The sequence below is a fragment of the Thamnophis elegans genome, chromosome 1 (assembly GCF_009769535.1).
Source record: "Thamnophis elegans isolate rThaEle1 chromosome 1, rThaEle1.pri, whole genome shotgun sequence".
In the NCBI taxonomy this organism is placed as follows: Eukaryota; Metazoa; Chordata; class Lepidosauria; order Squamata; family Colubridae; genus Thamnophis; species Thamnophis elegans.
Window position 1 is genome coordinate 45,009,059 of NC_045541.1, and position 25,198 is coordinate 45,034,256.

Here is a 25,198-nt window from a genome sequence, read left to right on the forward strand (position 1 = left end):
TAATTGTTAATAGTTAAACCTAACTACCCAATCATTCTTGCATTATATTAAACTGAATGTTCCTCATTTTTTATCCATGTATTTTCCCACACTTCCTTCTCTTAGCTGTTCTCTTTCCCTTTTCCTGCTAACCATTATGCTAAGATTTATGTTTGTACAGTCCTTACCACAAAACATTTTAATCAAGTGCCTTCTCCTATCCTGTGTTTCAAATGAGTTCACAAATCCTACTTAAGTGGAACTGACATTAACCATTGCTGAGGTTGATACAAACATAAAGTCTGCAAAATAATAACTGGAGTACATGTAGTGCCACAGATAATTCGTGTGGACAAAGGAAGAGGCTTAAGAAATACAACACAGGGTTCCCAGCTGGTTGGCAAACTCTTTAACTTTTGTTTAAATACCTAGAATGCTGAGCCTTAAATTCACCGCAATAATGTGTTGTTATTCATTAAATGCTATTTTTAAAACCGAATGAGTTTTAAGAGTATGCACTAATACAAAGCAAAGACCATCCCTTTCATTTACCAGCCTTCTATTTATGTAATTTAACTAGAGGTGAATTTAGACTTTCATTGATTTCTTTTATATATTTTTTCCTTGTCTTTTTTCAATCTCTTGGGCTAAGTCCTTACAGGCGGGCTGCAAATTTTTATAGTTGAGTTATAACTCACTGAAAAATGGGGGTCTTTAAAATGGAAGGCCTGACAAAACTTTAAACTACAGTGTTGCAAATGGCATCACAATAATTTATAATCTACAGGCAGCTCTTGGGTTTATTATCGCAATGACAAATGCACTGTCACTGTTAATAGGATATTCCCAGCAAGGGCTTCTTGTTATGCAAGCCAGGTTCACTATGTCATGCAGCATGATAGCAATAAAGCCTACAAGAATTGGTAATGAACTTCAATTACTAATAGATTATGGTTAATGGGAAATATGTGCAGTAAAGATATGGGTTTTTATATGTGCCTTCTGCTACTCTACAAGGCAAAGATTTATGCTACAATTTATGTTAACATTCTCCAGACCGGAAAGAAGGAGAGCGAAAGGAAGCAGGAGCCTCAATTGGTAGAAAGCTCCTCCATCCAGAACAAAATATTTAAGATAATTTTGGCACATTGTACAAATGAAGATATAAAATTAGATATTCATCCTTTTCATGAGATTGTGTATATTCTTATGAAACATTAAAGCTCCACCCTACTAATATATTGATATAGAGTGGAGCCTATGAAATAAAAACATGGTTATAATTAAATGAGTGCTGCTAGGTTCAGGGAAGAAAAAAGGGATGACTTCATTGGAGAAACCAGTTAATTTTCCTCAATTTGCTTCTAGTACTTATTCAGTGGAAGAATAGGTGTGATAGGTCAAAGTTTAGGATGAGTAACTTAACGATTTCCAGTCAAATGAAAGGAGCATGGAGGGAAAATCTTGGATACCACTAAGGACTCTGCAGCTTGATAAATTGAAAACAAAGTTATTTGGTGTACAATCCATGAGGGCTAGATCCAGGGGGAATTGTTGAGATAAAGGGAAAAGGCTGGGGTTCAGGAAAGAAGCCTGAGGCTAGTGATATGTCTAGCTTGCCTTCCACTTAACCACCCCATGGACAACATGCTCCACCATTAGGTAAAATTAATCCATCTCAAGTGGGTCCAAGAAAGTGTTATTTGTCCAAATATGGGCTTTTGAGGGCAACATCTTCAGGGTTAATACATTCTCCAGTTCCCAATCTAGTCAGGCTTTGTAGGGGGAATAGAAGGAGATCTGTCCTCTTATTCTTTGCTTCAGGCTGTAAAATATCTTAGGCTATTCTACACAAGTGTTCATCATAGCCTGGAGACATCTAGAGCATTATATCCAGTTTTGGGCATTACCTTTTAAGAAGAATATTCACACACTGGAATGGAACCAAGAGAACAGAAACCATTATGATGGGAAAGTTGATGCATTCCTGTTAATAGTTGAAATATTGGCATCTATTTAAGCCAGGGAATGTAAATTAAAGGACAGATATCAGATATCTGGAATGGAGAAGATGAGTTGTGTTCTAGGGTTCAAAAGTACAAGTTTATTTCATGCTACCTATACGCAAGAATCTGAACTACTAACGTAGTTAGTACTAAACTAAACTACTAAATTGGTGGTAGATAAGAGTCAATGAAATTCACATGGGGGCTAGACTTAGATCTCTTGTGGGAGTGTACTGACTCCAAACTGATGACTCATTTGACCCCACCCTTGGGCTCAGCCTGGTCATCTCCTATACACAGCTTCAAAAAGGGTGGATGGATTCTTTGTTAGCCAGCTCTCCAAAGGCTGCCAAACTATAACTCCCAGGATCTCTTAACATTGGCCATGCATGCTGGGGCTTTCAGGAGTTATCACTCAACAACTTCTAGATATCTGCTTTGCATGCAGAAGCAATAACTATTCCCTTAAGGTTTTATTGCAAGGCAAAAGAAGAAAATAACAATAGTGCAACATTAGACAGCAATAAAAAAATAATCATGAGTATTGAAGAATATATATAATAAGAAAAAGAAAGATCCCGTGGCCCTTCTGCCAGTCAGGAAACCCAAGAGAAGCACCCACTCACACATGCACTTCAAGGTCTGCATCGAACTTCCATCCCATGGAGGCTTCTCACTAGGACAGTTCTATCTTATTTTAGCATGCTTTGTCCTCTTGCCAAGAATGACACCATCATGGCTGAAGAGTCCTTGTTTATATGAGGGGGGGGGAATGAGATTATGTTAAATCTGTTTCTCCAGATTAATTGGATTGAAGATGAGAAAGATCATCCTATTCTACACAGATGTCTCATCAAGGATAGGGCAAAACAAAATATTACTTTTAATGGCTAAAATAAATCTTTGCTTAATTCTGCAGTATATATTCAACAATTGTATGAGAATATAAAGATCTGTGTACTTTGTGCTTAAGGGAATGATGCATACACTGTTATCCAATGCTCCCTCACCAATGGAACCGGCGGCACTACACTTTCAGATTTCTATTAATGAGAGAAATTTACAATGAAAAAGAACTATGAAAGTGGCCAACAGAATTTAACTGGAAGCAGAATTAGTAACTCTTCCTCTGTGTGTTTTGTGCTCATGTGTCCACATTCTTTTGCATCCATAGCAATAGCGAAACATTAAAGGTGGAAAATCAATCATAAAAGATTTTTTTTAATCCAGAAAAAAGAGAAGAAATTAGCCTCTCCTCCAGTAGACCATAAATGTCTTGTTGAAGGAATGCTTATTGTGTGGCTAAACAAATACTTTGTTCCCCACCTCCCTTGCCTGGGAATTTCCAAGATAGAAAATGTCAGCCACTTAGGAAGCATCACCTATCAATGAATGGCAGAGCATGCAAATTGGCATGCAGTCAAAATTTTCCTTTCTGGAAGAAGAACAACCCCTCCCCTTTCTTTGTGAACTAATCCATTTTGCCAAATCCTCCAAACAATTGAAGAATTTTGTATGCCCTCTAGGACACAACTGTTTCTACAGGAAGGCTTTCAAAAGTATAAACCTTCCCCTGACGATTTTAAAAATGTTTCCTTTGAAGCTAATGTTGACTGCTCCACTGGTTGGCCTCATGATCTCAGATCACAAGATTCATATGTCCCATGATGAAGCTGAACCTGAATGGGTGGTTAGGCATTCTTATCTATCTCAGAACACAACGTCCTCCATAAAGGAAGGAATTATTCCTTTGACCAGACATCTAAGGAAACAGAATAACTTCAAGGCGGAAAAAAGCAGCCCAAGAACACAAGAAAATGATCAAACTATCATTGTCCTCCCAACAGCCCAACCACAGTTCTCATAAGAAAAAAGACATTACATCCCAAAAGTAAAAGAATGACAAGGAAAGCTACTATTTCATAAATAAAACCCTACACAGAAACTAAACAACTAAATCAGAAAAACCCTCAATCACTTAATCATAATGTAACAAGTCATAAAATAAGAACAATAGCTCATGAAAAGAAAACAGAAAACATATCCATGAACGTCAACTGAGAGTTAAAAGAAAACTCCTTGCTTTCACAGCACACTGATAATTTCAGCCGTATTTTCAGTTGGGAAACTAGACAACTTAGACCAAAAATGCAAGAAAATTCCTAGATGTTTAATGCTCTATGAGTCAGCCATTAAGAGACATGTTGAGATAAGCTCCGACCACAAACCATTCAAGAAAAGAAGTGAAGAAAAGTCAAGGAAAGAAGCAAATATCTACATATCTATCTATCTATGTTACATGAGAGGGATAGTGATTCACATGTATGTGATAATAAGAGCCATAAGAATCCATTGTCTTTGCTTTAAAAAATAATATAAGTATCTTTCAGAAAATACTTCTCTTTTGGTATTCAAAAATGGCTGACATGTTGCAAACACAGAGGGACTGGTAAGGGGACAGCCTTACCCAGCAACCTGCAATCTTCGTTGCAGGTTTCCCCACTGATTTTCTGGGGAAGCTGGCAGGAAAAGTTACAAATGGTGATTACATGAAGGTTATAAATGGTGTTTAAACATGGTGATTACGTGATTGAGGGCACTGCAAATGCAAACTGGTTGTCAACCACACTTTCTTCATCAACCAGATGAATATAGATTTCTGTCTTTTCAAGACCTGATTCATCATCTCAACATAGGACCTTCACATAGGAATAATGATAGACATCCCAATAAAGTAACTTTTAATTTATTAATAAGGTGTCTATTTGCAAACACATACTGGTATTGATACTCTTAACAATGATAATTTGAGGCACAAAATATCCCACTTGGGTGTTTCTGTCTGTATTTGTCTCAGGTTTCACATACAACACAGTTATTAAAATATTAAACAAGTTCATAGAGATATTAGGTTTGTAAGTAAGTCTCTCCATTTTAATGTTCAATCATTATTGCGGTCAGGGTGTTATTAAAAAAATACTTGTCACCTCTCCTTTCACTATATTCAGGCTTTTTAAGATCTTCCGTGAGTTCATTTTTTAGATCAAGAGGGGCAGTTTTACTGAAATTATAGGTTTCTGTCAAAAAATCAAGCAAAAGTTCCCCAGTTTTGTTCCCTTCAGTAAAACAATCCGTAATGTCCATGTCTGATGGAAGTTCATAAGTCTGATACTTCAGTCCAGAACCGTCAAGCATCTCTTCAACGTCAACAGAAGAAATATATAAACACAGATCATTTGGAGGTAAACGAGGACCATATTTCCTCCACAATTTGGCCCAGCCACTGTGTCCTGTCAAATAAACAATATCACAAACATGTAAGTGATAAATCATTTGTATAGTACATGTTCCAATAGAAGAGAATATCTATAGCTCAGGATTGAACTGTCAGGTCCTTGGCTCTCTCTGAGCTTGGTGGTTTTCTTGCAGGCATTTCATAACCCAACTAGGTAATGTTAGATTCGCGGAAAGAACCAGGCGGGAGGCGTCTGAGGTAACTGTAAGTCAACCAACATTTTATTTACAGGCAATGCTAAACATCAGAAGTAGACCGGCACCCCCTCCCTGTCTGACAGCTATTTATACAGGAGCTGTCAGACAGGGAGCCAATGACCACGCGTCTGACAGCCCGGCAACCGCAGGTCGCGCCTGATTGGCTGCGGCGCGCCTGGCTGTTGCCGAGCTGTCAGTCGTAAGTCCGAGGACTTTACAGGTAACATCATAAGTTCTAGCAAGAAGTGGGAGTTTGCTCTCTGTTTGTATACTAGGAGCTTGCCCTGTCAGTGTTGATGGAAATAATGTTGGCGATTCCTTGATTAAGCTGTTGTTTAATGTTTGTTTGTCTGGGTTATATAATTTGCAATGAATTGATTTCCTATATTTTAAACACAGGGCTTGAAATAGGACTAAAAATCAAAACAGTGAAATTTCATTCCATCAAATTCAATTTAGGTTCATTTTCCACATGTTGTTCCCTTCAGATGTAAGTCCCTAAATTGTTGGCAACCTTGTTCAGTGGCCATGCTCTTTGGAGATTTTTAAGAGTGATTATAATCCCACAGAAGAGAGAAAAAGTGAGAAGCTAGTAAATAGTGTTGGGTTAGGTAGGTATACTAATTCTTAACTCGAAAAGATTGATTTTGGGGAGAAATCTGAGGAAAATCAATTCACCGCATTGGTTCAGGAGTGTCAGTGACAGTATGCACAGATTTAACATGAGGCAAAAATATGGGCAGAATGACAAGAAAAAGACTTTGGCAACTAGATATCAAGAAAAAGGAATGTGCCAGGCTGAACACATAGATGGTCTCAAATAAGAAAGTTGCCACATGCCTTGCCTTTTTGACACTTTTGCAGGCCACAAAAATCCCAAATCTAGGTCCAAGTTGGTTCAACACACAAACCAATTAGAGAGGCCATCTTTATGAACATTATCCATAGTGAACAGGGGTGGGATTACATATTTTGCAATTGGGGTGGTTATATATTTTAAAGGAGACCTCTTACTCTTTTCAATCTCTCTCAGTGCTGTTGTAGCTTTGTACATAATTTAGAAACTGAAGATCATTTCCAACCATGAATGGGAACATCACTGAGGCTCATGAGCTGAGCTCATGATTGACTCCTCACCACCCATACAAATAAATCAGAAGTCGGTTGATAAATCTCCAAATCGTCTAGAAGAGCAGGTTTAGAGCTGGGCTGAAGAGCCACTTTGGAAGCAATTGCCCAAGGGGCTAGTGAAATCATTCTAGCAATGGAAGGTTATGATCACCACACGTAACTGTACATTTAAAATAAAATGTTTTTATTGGAAGAGGGAGAAGGATTTGGGCATTTTCACAGTAATCTATCTCCTCTCTCTCTCTCTTTCTCTCTCTCTCTCTCTCTCTCTGTGTGTGTGTGTGTATGTGTGTGGTGTGTGTGTGTCCTCTCCCCTCTCTTGACTTTGCCAAAGATAAATAACTATAGTTTACATTTATTCAAGTTTAAAGTCATCCTTTGAATCTCCAATCAGACAGACGTTCAGGGAAAGATATTGAGATAAGTGATTATGTAAATAATGATTGCCTTTTCTTAGGTATCTCGTCATATAGTATCAAAATATATCCTTTCTGAAGGATGGGAAATTAATTTCTTACAATGATGGCTATTTATGTGTCTGGTAGAACAACAAGGACATGTGGAAATGTGTGTGTGTATGTGTGTGTGTGTGTGTTTACCGAAGATATCCTGAACTTCAAAGCTGCATTCTCATTTCTACCTATTGAAAATACAGGTAGTCCTCGACTTACAATCAGTTACTTGGAGACTACAATGAACCTTCCTGGGGGTACTCACAATCCAGATTCAAAATTCCAATGTTTTGCTCTCCCATCACATGACTGTACCTCAGACACTTGGCCACCAGACTGCATTCACATGATCACATTTTACAATGGTTTTGCAAAAAACCAACATTTATGTCTGTTTTTGGCAAAACTGCACCTTTAGTGAACCATTGCTTCACTTCATAATCACTGCAAAAAAAATCATAAAACTGGGTCAATCCCATGAGTCAGCCACTTTATGATTTTCATGACTTATACCAGAGATGGGCAGGTGCCATTATGGTCATAATTCAAGGACCAGCTGTAATCCCTGTTTAACATAATCTGAATAAATCATCTTTAAAATGGGGTGCCCGTATTGTGTACTATCTTTCAAAATCTGAGGCAGAAATCTTATAAACAAATATTTGGATAGAGACTGTCAGTTTTCTCCCACCTGATGTTTTAGACTTTGATTTCCAAAATTATCAGGCACATCGAAAGTATATTAGAAAGGTAAAGGTTTGCGTAAATCCATTAAAGCAGGAAAATAGTACATTCAGCCTAATCCTGGTTGTTTACTAGAAAGGAAGTCCATTTAGTGCATGTACGCATCTAGGTACAGCTTCAATCATGATTAATTAAAGTCTAATTAACTTTCATATGATTTAGCTGAGAGATCGGCTTATATACTGTATGCTCCCAACATAGGCAATTGTAATTAATTCAGAAGCGTCCACGGAGACTGAGAAGCGAGAAAATACCAGTCTTCTGACAAAGGGTCATCCTGATTTACAGTAGGCCTAAAATAAGCCAGGGCTACATGCTTTATGGTACTTTGTGGTACTTTAATGTACCATAAAGTTGTATTAGAGTGACAGGATGGCAGGATAGGAGGCCTTCATTAGAATCATGAAATTCTAGTATAAAGATGTCCCAAATTATTCAAAATGTTTGGCAATCTTAGGTCACCCAGCTCACATCCCTTGCAGTGAGAAATGAGCTATTTTTATTTCAAAATTGTTTGCATGTTAGCTATACAGATATTACCACAGAGAGTGAGAGAGAGAAAGAGAGAGAAAAATATATTAGCAGGAACAGTGGGAAGGGGCACCAGGCTAATTCATTTATTTGGTACCCTTGGTGGCATGATTCAGCATTTCTGATGTGAATCATTTATAAAAAGCCAAAGCTCCTGGCCCCTTTGGATAGGAAAGCAATAAATTCAGGACTAATGAGGGCCTGCTGAGAAGTATGACTGCAAATCCCCCATGTTAATAAAGCTACTTGTCTGCCCTTTTTTTTTTGGAGGAGGAAAATAGTCAGTCTTTAAAGAGTTTCTTTCGGAAACATAAACATTGTCAGCTTTAAATGGATGCCGCACAACAAATTTGTGTTATTTATTCTTTCCCTGTCTCTCCCTCCCCCAGTGGTGGGAAATGAATGCCGAGCACTAATTGCAAGGAATGCGCTGGTGTCGGTGTTCTGTGACTCAATGCCATTTCTGAAACGGAGCAATTATACACTACCTGACTGGCACATTATTATAATCACTCCCTGTAGATGGAACATATGGTGCCAGACTGGTGTTTTTTAAGACTTTGTGGCAAACTGGCTGTGAGAGGAGGATATTATCTTTAAAAACAACCCTATATCTTTCTTCATAGCTGGCCTGGTTTCACCGACAACTGAAATATGGGCAGATCTGATGTCCCACGTGTTTCTTATCAGATTCCTACTCTCCATTTCACAAGATACATTTTTTTTATTAGATGAGGAGGCAATGGCACACTGAGCACAACTCACTGGGAATCCCTCCTTAGGCAGGCTGCACTGCAAAGAACAGGTATGAGTAGCATCAGAGAGCTTTCGACATAAGACTTGGTACCAACGTGCTAGAGGTTGTTTTATTGACTACGTTCAAGAAAGTTTTATTTTAGCAAAGACTCCTTCTGTTCCTCTGCTCGTTCAACTCTTTTGATGTTTATCTACTCTGTTGTACCTCACACTATTCACTCTGAATGATGGAATGTGACATCCTTTCCTTAACTGATTGTCTTTGGTTATCTTTTTTCTTTTGTTATCTTTTACTCAAGTGAGGAACGGCTGGCAGAAAAGAAATTGCACATGGATGTATCTCAGTTCCAATGGATGCCCCCATAAACATTTTCTGATAGGTGGCCTAGATTCAGTTAGCTTAGAGCAGGGGGGTGCGTGCTGGCTGGGGGATTCTGGGAGTTGAAGTCTACAGGTCTTCAAGTCACCAAGGTTGGACATCCCTGACTTAGCGTTTCTGCATACCTGCCTGTTGCATTCCTTGTGTCTGCTAAGTATGCTGGAGAAGAGATAAATGGAATAAAATTCAAAATGGAATAAGAGTGCCAGACTTGGGACAGAAAAATGTTTTGAGTTTTTAAAAAGTCTATAACTAAAAATATCCAAAATCAGGTCAGAGTAAATTTGCCCGTTTTTTTTCTTTGCCCTTTTCTAATTTCTTGTAAATGTCCTCTTTCTCTTCAGATGCTTCAAGATGTACCAGCATAGGGTAGATAATCAATATAAAATTTGGCTTGTTGTATACATATGTTTTGCACCGAGGAACTTATAACTAATTATTCTGAAATACAGCTTTAAGATTATATTTCTCTTGTAAGTATAAAGTCAGCACTTGATATCTAATATAGTTTTCTCCTTGATTAACTCGCTTTCAATATGCACATATTAAGAGAAAAGGGCATTCAATGATGTATCTTCTTTCTACAAAGATATAGCCCAGGCATATATTTGATGCATGAGATGTCCTGTTTCTTTAGGGTACCTCTTATATATCCATGTCTCTATGGTTTGAATATAAGAATGCCCTTCATAATTTTTTATTGTATGTATATATGTATGTGATTTTTTTTTAAGATTTAAAGAAATATCCTTACTTTAGCAATAGCACTTAGCCTTATATACCAAAGTGCTTTACAGGTCTCTCTGAGCAGTTTACAGAGACAACATTTTGCTGCAACAATCTGGGTCCTCATTTTAGCAACCTCAGAAGGATGGAAAGCTAAGTCAACCTTGAGCCAGTGAGAATCGAACTGCTGAACTGTTAGCAGTCGGCAGTCAGCAAATTAGCCTGCAATACTGCATTCTAACCACTGCACCTCTAATCATGGCTCCTTTATTTACAAGAATAACCATATGGCTAAAGTTAGTGAGATGAAATGAGAAATAATCCCTAATTTAGTAATTCAAGATTAAAGGGCAATGTTTTGCTACACGCTAAGCATTTGACAAAAATCTTGTTTTTGTTTTCACTGAAAAAATAACCAGATAAATAACTCTTTCAAAAATCTAGAAGGAAGTGTGTATTTGAACATAAGCAGCCAGAAGTCCTATTGAGCTGGTTCTGTATTATTAGGCTGCTATTTTGTGAAAGGTATTTGATAAACCCAACTCTCTTTTCCATCCCTCCCCTTTTTCCTGTGTACATATTGTTCTATCCACAACATAAACCCGAGAGTAACAAATGCAAACTGTGAAATTAATGAAACCTGAAAGTGCTTAACTTTGGCTGGTTGTACCCATAAGACTTGCATTAGGTACTAATCCTAAAAATGTTATTTGCTTTGCTCACCCAGTGTCAGATAAAAACAAATGCTTCATTTTTGCAATCTTTGGTATTTTATTTTTCAGATAACCTGAATACATCTTTTTTTTTTCAGGTTTCAGACATAACCCTCCTAGTGTGGACTTTTTACCCAGCACCACAATATTGGATGAAATGAGGAGTTGTAACATGGAAAAAATGTCAGCCATATAGCTGGAGAGAACTTTCTAGCTATTTGCTTAATGCCACAGGCAGTCAGGTGTTATGGGTGCCATTCTGAAAAAATTGTAAACACATGAATGAATTCATTAATGGAAATTGGACTCCTCCCTCCCTCCCATGAGTTAAAGTGTTTCAGACCCTGTGCCTTTCCTCTTTTTTACTTCTGTTCGAAATAAATATATTTTGAGTTCAATGGGACTAATGAATTTTGGGGGGTTATATTTATATTGATTGTCACTCTCTCTATATATTTTTGGTAGATCACTCTTTATATCCATAAAATGAAAAATCAGCAAATAAGTTCTAATATTTTAATATAATCTGTTTTTTACTATGGACAGGCGGAGCACAATTCCTGGTGACATATCTGAGTTTTATTTTCAAAGAAATAGCAACATGACTAAATGTAATATAAGGCAGAGAGCACATGGGGGAAAGCTGGCTGATTTCATATATCAGTTTCTGGATCAAAGTTTAAACAGTTGACAAATAGTTTTTACATATGTGTGTGCGTGCATTCATGCCTATGCACGTTCACAGGCCTATTGCTTCAGCCCTCCACAACAACCCCAGGTTCTGATGTGGCCCCTTTGGAAAATGAATTGCTCAATCCTGCCATAAAATAACATCTGGCTATATGCACCTGATGATTCCCAAAGAGGTTGAAAGTGGTCCTACAGTGCCTCCTGGTGGCCAATATAATCTTTTTATAGGGTTTTCCACATTATGGACTACTTCAATAGGCGGTTCTCAACTTACAACAGTTCATTTAGTGACTGCTCAAAGTTACAACTGTACTGAAAAAGTGATTTATGACCATTTTTCACACTTATGACCATTGTAGCATCCCATGGTCACATGATCAAACTTCAGACACTTGGCAACTGACTCATATTGTGTCCCGAGGTCATGTGATCACTTTTTGCAACCATGTGAGAACTGCAGTGATTTACCTTAACAACTATGGCAAGAAAGATCATAAAAATGGGGCAAAATTCATTTTAAAATGCCTCACTTAGCTACAGAGATGTTTGGCTGAATTATGGTAGTAAGCTGAGGACTACCTCTGGTACATAAATAATAAAATACTACAAATACACTAATCACATGTCTTAGGATTCAGCTTTGAACCTACCTGAAACAAGAATAATGAGGAGTTTGGCCCCATCTTCCAAGAGGCTGTGAAAGAATCTAATGGTAGCTGGCATGTCTTTTACGTAATATAGCATCTAAAAATGAGAAGAATCATTTCAAGGTGAAATGGGTTTGCAGATTTCTTGGAATGTTTTGTTAAATCATTCAAATATTTTGCATATTTTGTAATTCAAATATTTGCAAAATCTTCCTCTCTGTATGTTGAGTTATATCTCCCCCACCCCAGTCACTACAGAGCAGAATAACTATCAGGTCGAGAAGGTAAAACTACAGCGAGAGAAAATAGTTTATAAATAAAAAGAGCAAATTTGTAATATTGAAGTAATACACCATGCATGAAAAATAGCCCATTAATGTAATGTCTCAGTAACAGTGATCTGGCCACATAATAATGTGCTTTGTTCTACCTGGATCATGTGGATGAAATTCCATTTTCCCATCTCTTTGCTGTCCATAATTCGATTTTCATATTCCAGGGATGTCTCTTCGTGCCAAGTGAACTTTATGTTCTTGAGATCTGATGCCTTTGCAACACTTTCTGAAATGTGATAGCTCCACAGTTTATCTCATTTGCAAATATGGAATACATTTTCATTTCAGTCTTTTTAAAGCAGCTGAAAGCCATATAACTTTTAATATGACGTTGATGCCATTGGTGAGACCAGTTCTCGGATGCTATCCATTGTTCACTTTAATAGAAGCGGAGGTACATTTTGCTGCATTTCTGAAATCTGATCTAGATCTCTGATACTTCAATATAGACCAACAATATATTCATATTATCTCATTTTGGAAAACATGATTTATTTAAGTAAGGGGGGGGTCCTTGGTGCTCTCTGAGCTTGCTTGTTTTCTTGCAGACTTTCATTACCCTAACTAGGTAACATCATCATCTAGTAAGGAGTACTGTTTGCTGTCAGTTTATATTCTGGTGTCTTGCCTGTCTGTGTGGGTGGGTGCAGTCTTAAGATTCTTTTGTTGGGCTGTTAACTGATGGCTCTTTGGCAGTTTTTTGATTACTGGTGGGAAGTGCTGGAGTCTTTTTCTCTTTTGAACTGGTTGATTATCTCTTTTGCATAATATGTAGATGTTGTAAATGTCTATTGATGGTTGTCAGAGTGTCAAGCTTCTAGAAATTCCTTGGCATCCATCCATCCATCCATCCATCCATCCATCCATCCATCCATGTATCTATCTATCATCCATCATCCATCTATCCATCCATCCATCCATCTATCCATCCATCTATCCATGCATCCATCCATCTATCATTTATCTACATATCCATCCATCCATGTAGCTATGTATCATCAATCATCCATCCATCCATCCATCCATCCATCCATCCATCCATCCATCTATCTATCTATCTATCTATCTATCTATCTATCTATCTATCTATCTTCCATCCGCCCATCCATCCATCCATCCATCTACCTACCTACCTACCTGGAGGAGAAAATGGCCAAAATGTTTTGCCATAAAACTGCTATTATTTGAGCTGTGATAAGATTACAGTACTACACTGAACTATGCCCTAAGTATTTTTATTTAATCTAAAACTGGTTTTTGATCTATTAAAAAAAATGGAAGTTTGGTTTAATTCTAGAAGGATGGAAATCTGTACTCATTGTGTTGTTATGAAATTACAGTACCTAGCATCTTGCACAATTAGCCATCATGGTGTAGGTAATAAAAGTTGTAATTTCATAAAAACCAAAAAGCCACAAGGTTCTTGACCTAGATCTTAATCCCACTGTGGTGTAATTTGACATTTTCTTGTGAAATCACCTCTGATTTCAGGGTCATCTTGAAAACTAAGGGACATTGGAATATTTTCCTGATTACAATATTCTCTTAATTTCCAGTAAAAGGAGACAGTGCCTACTCTGTCACTGAAAACTCATAAAGGATGTGGCTTTCTTCACTCCCCAAAAGCAATAAAGATCTCCGTCACTGATACTGTAAGACTGTATCAACCACGATTCCATTATTTTGGGTTCTGTTACGTGATCTGAAATCCTGAGTGCATGCTCAGAGCATTCAGAATATCACAGACGCTGACTTAATGCAGAAAAAGAAATATTACTTTTCTCAAGGATCTGATTATGATACCTCCCTGCAAAGATGAGAAATGTTCTCTCTTTGCTTATTCTACTCCTCTAACCTACGCTTTTTTAAAAAAAAGTTCCTATTGGACACCAGATTACTGTAGTGTACTTTATATGGACTTGTCTTTGAAGATAGTTCAGAAGGTTATTGCCGCATAAGCTAAGGTTTAAAGGTGCTTTATGGGCTTCAATGAGTTTCTGGATTCAATATAAAATGCTATTTTTTAAACCTATATTTATCTATATATTTAATCTATAAAGGTGGACCAGGTTTTTCCAGGAAACCTCCTTCAGGTAGAAGTAGCCCATTCTATTCGCTCATCCCAAGAAAGTTTACTCAAAGTCTCCCATTTGTAAAGGTGGCAAGATGGGCTAGTCTAGAATAATGTTTCTCTATGGAAAAAGGGACATGGTAGCCAGGGGTGGATTCCAGCAGTCACTACTGCCAATTTGCTGCGCGCGCATGCGCAGTGCAATAAAAAATGCTCTGCGCATGTGTAGAAGCAAAAAACAAGATTGCAGTTCCTATGGCGCCGCTGGGAGAATTGGTTTGGGGGCGTGGCAGACCTGGGTCGCTGCCGAATCCAGCAACCCAGACCGCCAAACCACTACCGGTTTGGCCAAACCGGTCAGAACTGGTAGGAACCCACCACTGGTGGTGGCTCAGTGGCTAAGACGCTGAGCTTGTCAATCAGAAAGGTCAGCAGTTTGGTGGTTCAAATCCCTAGCGCCGCTTAACGAAGTGAGCTCCCATTACTTGTCCCAGCTTCTGCCAACCTAGCAGTTCGAAAGCATGTAAAAATGCAAGTAGAAAAATTGGTGGGAAGGTAACAGCTTTCTGTGTGCCTTCATTGTTTAGTCATGCCGACCACATGACCACAGAGATGTCTTTGGACAGCGCTGGCTCTGGTTTTGAAACAGAGATGAGTACCGCCCCCTAGAGTCAGGAATGACTAGCACATATGTGAGAGGGGAACCTTTACCTTTTATGGCAGGTCCTTTCCTCTGTAATACCGATAGTCCTCAGCTTAAGACCACAAACTGAGTCCAAAATTGATTTTGGCAAGTGAGATAGTCATTGAGTAAGTTTTACACTATTTAGTGACTCTTCTTGCCACAATTGTTAAGTGAATCACTGCAGTTGTGAAGTTAATAACAGGGTTATTAAGTGAACGTGGCTTCCCCATTGACTTTGCTTGTCAGAAGGTTGCAAAACGTGATCATATGACCCCAGGACACTGCAACCCTCATAAATAAGAATCAGTTGCCAAGTGTACAAATTTTGATCAAGTGACCATGGGGCAGGGGTTGGCAACCTTAAACACTCAAAGAGCCATAAAGCCCCCTGTACAATTCTGGAGCCGACCGGAGGTCCGTTTCCCCCACTATAGAATCTCCTCCTAGTGCGGTGTCCTTTTTCCTCTACCTGTCCTAACTGAAAGCCCTATCAATTGCGGAGCTGACCGTAAAACCCAACCTCTTTCTATAGAGTCTCCTCCTGACATTCCCTTTTCCCCGCTCTCAACCAGAAGCTCCTCTCAAAATTCTGGCACCAACCGGCAATGGAGCCGCAGCAGTGGGATGAAAGAGCCACATGCGGCTCCAGAGCTGCAGGTTGCTGACGTTCCCATGGGGATATTGCAACTATGTAAGTGTGAAATATGGTCATAAGTCTCTTTTCCAGTGCCATGGTAACCTCAAACGTTCACTAAACGAATAGTTGTAAGTTGAGGACTACCTATAGTCGAAAATAGAGTTTTCTCACTCAGAAAGGCTATTAACACTGTATTTGAGACAGCATTAGGGACATTGTCAAGATTCAGCAACAGAGTGATGATTATTTGTTACGTATTTCTGATTTCAGTGGTGCTTTATTATTTTTTCCTGCTCTGTAATAATTACTTTGGTGCATATTATATACGTGTGCATTTTCTATGTGTGAGGGGTCTCACTTTTAACTGCCGTAGCTGTTTTTCAGCCCTCTTCCATTATCAGTTCCTAGGCTCTATGACCAAAATGAAACTCTCTGTATTTTAAGGCCAGATAGCATTCTGCAAGTAATCTATACCGACAGTGAAGATACTGTAACATGCCCCAGAACTTCTTTTTATTTCATTGTCAGACAGTTGATACACAGACAATGGGAAAATGAAGAGTGAGAAGAAATCTAATGTCTATCAATATATCAAAAATTCTGGGCTGCCTACCAAAGACTATTTGAAAACCTACAAGAGGGGAACTCTTTCCCTAAATGGAAATATGAATTATGAAATATGAAGTATGTAGCCAAACTTAACATTGTGTTATGGATAGCCTTGTAAAACAGAGAGAGAGGGGGGGAGAGAGGGAGGGAGGGAGGGAGGGAGGGAGGGAGAGTTAGTTCATAGTAGAAAAGGAAATGTGATCTTACGGGCACCCACTATATCTGTGGACATCACCCTTGGTATCTACCAGGCTCTGCCATGCAGAGGCCTTTGCAGAAAATAGCATGTGGCAAGCATATGCCAGCTTTTAGCTTCACTTTATTTCTAAGGAGGCCTTATAGGCATCCTGTCAAGTTAAACGGGGCATTTTCCTTTCCTACCTACCTGCTTATAAAAAGTTTGAGTGGAGCTGGGAAGGTGGCAACAATAACCAGCTAATTTGTTTTAGCTGGTTAGTCAATAAGTGAGGGTTTTAAGATTGTAGAGAGTACACAATGTCAGAAAGCATAGCAGCTGTTTTGAGGCTTTTCAAATGTCCAAGAACGCCAATAGTCTCAAGAAAGCAGCCTTGTCCTCTTTCAACTCATGGAGAAAAATCAATATTTGTGTCCTGGCTTGAAGTTTCAGAAAGTTAATCCCTAATTATTATTTTTTTCAAACAACAGTGGCAAAATTTCCCCTTTTCATTTCCATAGCATTAATAGCGCATTGTGTTTGCTGTCACTTAAGCAGGGATTTACACCCTCTGGTTTGCCACCATGCTGAGAAACATCAGGCTGTATCTCTTCCTCCCTTTCAGTGGAAATGTGATAAATGGATGTTTCAGAGAAACATTTCAATAGCACGTTATTTCCATAACGAACTCTAGAACACCGAGGGACAAACGGATCAGTGACGTGGAGCTCAGCAAAAGCTGCAGCATTAAGCATACCTTTGTAACTGTTTATTTGTTCTGCATTTGGTTCTATCACATCGGTATGAATGATCACGCCAGGGTATTCCGACTGTAATCTTGCAAGAATCTCAAGGTCAATTTCCCCTAGGACACAAAGAAGAACAAAGAAACCAAAAACTAATCATTTTTTTTGCTAGACGTTTGTGTGGGTTTATTTGGTTCATGTGCAAATGTCAAATTAGTTTCCAAATGGCATATAGAGAATGGCAAGATGAAAAGCATTGCTTTATTGCAGGGGTGTCAAACTCGATTTCATTGAGGGCCGCATCAGGGTTGTGTTTGACCTGGGGGGGGAGGGCTGGGGGGGGGCGAGCCTGTGGTGGGCTGAGCACTCTGCCAGCTAAAACGGACTTCCGAGCTTCATTTTCAGCCGCAACAGCTTCTTGCAACCCTCTGCCAGCAAAAACAGAGCTCGGGAGAGCCACAGGTGGCCCTCCTGAGCTCTGTTTTCTCTGTCAGATGCCTGTGGACTGGTCCTTTGTTGTTTCCAGGGCAACCCCACGGGCCAGATCTAAGCAACCCATGGGCCGGATCTGGCCCCCAGGCCTTGAGTTTGACACCCCTGCTCTATTATGATCAAATTATATCCCATCGTTATTAGGACCTTGTGACAATTTTACTATGATGGCTGAATATTAGAACAACTAGATTGGGCTAGATGTAGCTAGTATTCTTTTGACAACTCGTATGAACATGAGTACAATAGTATTCTATCACTGGTGTTACACCAGCAAATGGAATCGATAAGCAATCTGCTTCTGAGCCTGATGGTGATGAAGAGCCACCATGACTACTACTCATTAGTTTTATACCTAATAGTTTTATACTCATTAATTTGTTTTAACGTACTTTAAAACTGTCCCAATTCTGCTGCCATCACATATGTGGCAAATATATATTTATTATATTTTTTGTATAGAAGTATTACCTTTGTTCTACTTTAACCTCTTGCCATGTGCTTTTTCCAAACCAGATATAGGATCTTTTATTCCTATCTTGTCCTCATTTACTTGCCATTTTTTATTCCTGGACAAATTATTATTCATCATTTTTGCTGACCATTTTATATGTATTCTTAGCTCTATAATATCTTTTCCAAAATATTGTGATCAAATTTGTTTGTGATATTCCAATCTATAATTGTTACACCATAGATACTACAAAGGCTTAACAAAATCTATCATTTGTATCACTTTTAGAAGATACTTTACACTATGGTCCTTCGATAGGGATCCATCCATCTGTCCATTATCTCAACTTATGTATACGATCCTTTACAAAGAAATAAAATGGATCTATCATACCCAGAGGCTGAAATAGATAACGGACAGACCTACTCATAATTGGCAGCTATTCAGTGCTAGCCAATTCTAAACAGAGACTTAAGGTCACAATGCAAAAACAATTCATTATAATAGAAAAAGAAGGAAAAAGAAACAAAATGCTAATGGTATTGCATGTGATAGCATTGTATTTATGTTGGATTTGGTCAAAGAGCCTCTTAAACTTACATGTAGAAGATGGAAGGAAATGCCAGATTCAATCATTATTGAACTATCTTAAGGTAGCCTAGTGCTCTTCCAGTGCACCATTCCTAGCCAATATGGTCAAGCTGGTTGGGATAACTAGAGCTATTATTGACTCATCTGGATATCTTGTATTTTTATTGATCGAATGGGTAATGTATCCATCCCCATTCACAAGAAACCAATCCATTGCCCTTGGTTATTTTAAAAGCTCCTCTTCACCTCAAACTCCTGATTTGTAATTTAATCTTCTACCTTAATTGAGTTCATTTAGTTATTTATATGCAAACAAGGGCTTTGGGGCATTTCGGAGCCAGTTCTCTGGCAGCCTGAAAATCAATTGACAACTATCAGTTTAAGCTCTAGAAATTATTTAAGGACTCTGATGCAATTACCTTTAAAGGGCTACCACTATGTTTGCCATTAAATTACCAATTAAACTTTTCAAGAAAATAGATTGTTCAAAGTAGAGTCACTATTTTACCACACAATAAATGTCTTCAGCGATTAGAAGGGGATGGAGTTGTCCACATTAATAAGATATAAAGCTATAAGCAGAACACACTTTATTATAGATGGGAAGGACACCACTTCATTATTCAAATGACCATTTAAAGGTAGACCGCCTACATCAGAGGTGGTATTCAGCAGGTTCTGACCAGTTCTGGAGAATCGGTAACGGAAATTTTGGGTAGTTTGGAGAACCATTAAATACCATCTCTGATGGCCCCACCCCATCTTTTCTCTGCCTCCTGAGTCCCAGCTGATTGGGAGGAAATGGAGATTTTGTAGTATCCTTTCCCCTGGAGTGGGGAGGGAATGGAGATTTTACAGTATCCTTCCCCTGACACACCTACCAATCCACACCCACCAACCCACACCCACTGAACCAGTAGTAAAAAAAAAATTGAATCCCACCACTATCCTACATTCCTAGTTTTGATAATGTAGCATTTTACTCTCACAAGCTTTTCCATACCAACAGTTAACACTAGTATAATGAATAGCCGGGAAGGATTTCTTCAGTAGCAGAATTGGAAAGTTTTTAAAAAAATCATTCACATTAATAAGAGTTGTGTCAAAACTTTGGAGCACATTGAGCAACTAGCATTCTACATGTGATCCTCAATTTTCTTCTTTCTTGCCCAGACTTTGCCACTAAAAAATAAATACTGAACAAAGGACCTAGGAGGTGGGCTAAATCATCAGATGCAGGTCCCGTTACTCTTAGCATGACTTCTGCTGCATACCAGTAGCCTACCACAGACACTAATAGTTGAATGGGGATCAGATAATGGAGTTCATCTGGTCCTATAAAATAGCCAATTCTGGCCAGTTTCTTAATCATTTGAAATCGTATTACTTGCCTCTTACTTTTCAGCTATCAGCCACCAGTGCTATAAATAAGTATCACTGTCTTCATGAGTCGTGCAATCTTTCTGCTTGGCGGTATCCAGTGAACAACATAACAAAATTGAATTGGTATGGCATGGCATGATAACACTTTGAATGTATTACTTTGCAGAAAGAATAGTGGAAACTTGGAACCAACTTCCAAGAGAGGTAGTAGGTCAATCATCAGTAAATGAGTTAAAACATACTTGGAATAAACACATATCTATCACCCAACAAAAACTTAACAAATAAAATAAAATTAAAATTAAAAAGCTCTCAAAGGGCAGATTTAATCAATCACTAGGACTTTTTCCATTGGTTGGTTTTTTTTGTTTCATGGTATGGTATGGTATGGTATGGTATGGTATGGTATGGTATGGTATGGTAGTATGGTATTTAGCAATAGCAATAGCAATAGCAGTTAGACTTATATACCGCTTCATAGGGCTTTCAGCACTCTCTAAGCGGTTTACAGAGTCAGCATATTGCCCCCAACAACAATCCGGGTCCTCATTTTACCCACCTCGGAAGAATGGAAGGCTGAGTCAACCCTGAGCCGGTGAGATTTGAACAGCCAAACTGCAGAACTGCAGTCAGCTGAAGTAGCCTGCAGTGTTGCATTTAACCACTGTGCCACTTTAAACAGTCCACTTCAGTGATTATCAATTATTAGAGTTATTGATTTAAAAATAATTTTATCAATTATTAGAGTTATTGATTTTAAGACAGCAGGACAAATATTTGTTTCATAGCAAGAGAGGTTTGGAGTTTTTCTTCATTATTGATTTACACGAGTGAAAAATAGAGTGGCCTGTCCTGATCAATATGGCAGCTCTCCAAAAGATTGAGCCCCCTTTGGGTGCTATTTTGAAGAGGGAGGCTAATGGGCAAAAGTCTTGCAGAGTCTTCAGGTATGCATTACATTCCTTAACACACACACATACCTGTGTCCTGGCTCTACCACTTTCAGAATGAGATCCTTGATCTATTACACAACATGTAGTGTAGCTCTTGAGCCAAGAAAATGTATGCATAGAATTATGTTATCCATAGGTAAAGGTAAAGCTAAAGGCTCCTCTCACAATTATGTGCTAGTCATTCCCAACTCTAGGGGGTGGTGCTCATCTCCGTTCAAAAGCCGAAGAGCCAGTACTGTCCGAAAATGTTTCCATGGTCATGTGGCCAGCATGACTAAACACCAAAGGCACATGTAACACTATTATCTTGATACCAAGGTGGACCCTATTTTTCTACTTGCATTTTTACATGCTTTTGAACTGTTAGGTTGGCAGAAGCTGGGACAAGTAAAACAGGAGCTCACTCCGTTACTCTGTGCTAGGGATTCAAACGGCCAAACTGCTGACATTTCTGATCAACAAGCTCAGTGTTTTAGCCACTGAGACACCAAATCCCTTATGTTATCCATAGAAACCAGTTAACACCCCTTCTCCATTTTGCCCCATGTCTTCGTCTCAGCCCTACATTTAAGCATCCTTTCTTGGTCTTTTTAACCACAAAACCCATACCATTCCAAAAACAGAAGAAAAAAGCCAGGTCAATAAATAAGGATGCCAGCAGCTCTTTTTACTGCTACAGCATGGGCTGAGTTCTTCATTGTGACTAAGGCAAAACATTTTAAGGTTGAATTGCTCCTATTCTGGGGTTGTTGTTGTTTTGGTTTTAAATGTTTCCATAGTAATTTATGACTTAAGTCGTAATGAGTCAATCACTTCAAAATGAAATAAAATAAAAATAAATTCTGGTAGTAAAATAGATAGCAAACTCAAGCATCCCTAAATTTCCAATAAATCCAAAAGTTTGGGAGAAAATGTAATTAAAAAAAAAGCAAAAACAAAAACCCCTCACCTAATATCAGTACTGCTCAAACCCCTGTCAGAACAAGAATGTTTACACTGTTTGGAAAGCCTGCAAGATGAGGGCTAAATGAACTTCAGGGAGTATTTTGTTTCAAAGTGTTGGGGCTACCACTAAGAAGATCTGCTTCCAAACTCTACCCCAGTTAGTTAGTTAGTTAGTTAGTTAGTTAGTTAGTTAGTTAGTTAGTTAGTTAGTTAGTTAGTTAGTTAGTGGGCTTGGGTCCCTAACATTCACTCTTGGGATGATAGTCCGGAATAGGAATATTCCAGTTAGAAGAAAGGGGCCTGCATGTAAACAGGAGCTGGGGTATGTAGGTGAACACCAGATGGTTGCTTAGAAACCTATTGGCAGACAATATCATTGGGGCTATATGTTAAAGTGACTCATCATCTTCACCGTCTGGATCCTTATCTTTTATACAATTGCACTTTGCTTTCTAGACTTTATTCAAAGGAGCAACCCTGCATAAAGTGTGCTACATTCATTTAAACCTGAAGTCATAAGGGCATAAATCACTGTTATAAAGTTACCCTAAGTCAAAAAGGATTGTAACAGAGGTGGTATTCAACAGATTCTGACCAGTTCTGGAGAACCGGTAGCGGAAATTTTGAGTAGTTCAGAGAACCAGTAAATACCACCTCTGACTGGCCCCACCCCCATCTATTCTCTGCCTCCCAGGTCTCAGCTGATCTGGAGGAAATGGGGATTTTGCAGTAAACTTCCACTGCCACGCCCATCAAAGTATGCCCACCAAGCTATGCCATGCCCACCAAGCCACAGCCACAGAACTGGTAGTAAAAAAAATTGAATCCTACCACTGGGTTGTAACTATTGTACCGACTGAAGATGAGCAAAAGCTCCCACACACTTGGCCTTCACCAGTGAAAATGTGAGTCCTGGAGAAGCTGCAAGTCCCACAGAATCTGGCTGGGTATCATGAGAATCAAAATGCTAGACTAAGATGAGTCTTGGCCTTATCCAGAAGGCCTTTCTTATATGCTCAAAAAGTCATTTGTCACAAAGAAAATGAAACACAGAATAAGAAATTGAAAAGCCCTATCCCATTCTTTCTTTTGCGCGGAGGGGCTAGCCAACATTCCAGTCTTCTGCAGAATTATATGAAACAAACACAGTATCTGAGAGTATCTGATTCTATATATAGGTTTAATTTTCACATTATTCTCATTATCTGATTCTTTTTTGCCCATTCATCCCCACATTGCAGAACATCCTTTTGCCAGGAGGTATATTTTCAATTATTTCTAAATTCCTCCAAGTACATGAATGCAATATAATACCCTGCATATGTAACAGCATTCATAATTCAGATTGCTTAATAATACCTTTGTGTTTTCGACTCACCTGAACCACCACCGACACTTAGAATGTTGATTTCAGTTTTTCCATTACTGATGCTAGGAGAGAAGGACAAATTCATAACATCAAAAGCTGTTCGAAAAGTTCAGGGACTTGCATTTCTAGATGTCCTCTAGGCATACACATACCCCAGTCTTTTATTCCAGCCTGATGTGGCTCATTAAGGGTGCTCAGGATGGGGCTATGTAGATGGACTGCAGACTTGTGGTTAGGAACAAGTTTAAGTCTCAGTGACTTTGAACTATCAGAGAGAGATAAGTAAGATAAAGGTAAAGGTTCCCCCACATATGTGTGCTAGTTGTTCCTGACTCTAGGAGGCCGTGCTCATTTCCATTTCAAAGCCGAAGAGCCAGCCCTGTCTGAAGATGTCTCCAAGGTCATGTGACTGGCATGACTAAATGCCAAAAGCACATGGGGCGCTGTTACCTTCCCACCAAAGTGGTCCCTATTTTCTATTTATAGTATTTACATGCTTTCGAACTGCTAGGTTGGCAGAAGTGGGGACAAGTAATGGGACCTCACCCTGTTATGCGGCATTATGCTAGGGATTCAAACCGCTGAACTGCCGACCTTCTGACTGACAAGATCAGCGTCTTAGCCACTGATCCACTGTGTCCCCCCATCCCTAAAGTCTCAGTGACTTTGGTCTATCAGAGAGAGATAAGCATGTACTGCTTAAACCTAAACTGAACTACGTACCAGACAAACAAGAGCAGTAAATCTTTTCAGCTCCTTTAGATGAACATGTCAACCAGCAAAAAAAGTAAAAAAATAAAATAAAATGCTAATGGGATATATTGATGGAAATTTTAAATAGTGTTAGAGAGATCCACTATTTTTTTTAAAAAAAAGAAGGAAAAGAAGTGGGTTGGATGAAGTGGAATGAAAGGTTAAATTGCACACAACTAAATACATTAAAAGATCACTCAGATTGACTTATATAGCTAGTCACCTTTCAATTAACTCAGGGCACCTCCCAGTCAAAAATTAAAAGACATATAAAATCATATTTTATTATAAAACCCAACCAATTGAAAACTTAAAAACAACAAAAATTTGGAACCAAACCAGTTCTAATCTGGGATTATCTAATCTCGTGATGGCGAACCTATGCCATGCATGCCATCACCAGTTGCTCTTCTGGTTTCATGCATGCTGGCCAGCTGGTCTTTGTGGGCGCTGAAGTGTTGGAAAACAGCCTGAAAAATGCCCCAAAATCAGGCTGTTTTTCGGGCCATTTGTGGGCTGGTTTTGGGCCCAAAAGCAACCCAAATGTGTCCTGTAAATGGCCTGGAAAATGCCCTGAAAATACCTCCAAAGCACCATGAAAACAGTCTGAAAATGGCCTGAAAACCAGTCCAAAAAACAGCCTGAAAAATGGCCTGAAAAAGCCCCAAAAACAGGCATGTGTGTGCCAGCCAGCTCGTCTTCAGGTTTCCTGTGCTCCAGCACGTGTGAAGATCAGCTGGCTGGTGCACATGCA

At 38.9% G+C, this 25,198-nt stretch overlaps 1 protein-coding gene across 2 annotated transcripts in view; it reads right to left on the reverse strand.

Moving 5' to 3' along the window:
- Positions 1-4,715: 4,715 nt before the first annotated feature.
- Positions 4,716-25,198, reverse strand: part of HNMT (histamine N-methyltransferase) — a 28,417-nt gene continuing 7,934 nt past the window's right edge. For both annotated transcript variants that reach the window (XM_032228824.1, XM_032228833.1), the window contains exons 3-7: positions 23,701-23,753; positions 17,516-17,623; positions 12,677-12,807; positions 12,250-12,343; positions 4,716-5,275 (exon numbers count right to left, since the gene is read on the reverse strand). In XM_032228824.1, the coding sequence (XP_032084715.1) occupies positions 4,920-5,275; positions 12,250-12,343; positions 12,677-12,807; positions 17,516-17,623; positions 23,701-23,753 (742 nt within the window). In that variant the 3' untranslated portion in view covers positions 4,716-4,919. The remainder of the gene's footprint in view (positions 5,276-12,249; positions 12,344-12,676; positions 12,808-17,515; positions 17,624-23,700; positions 23,754-25,198) is intronic.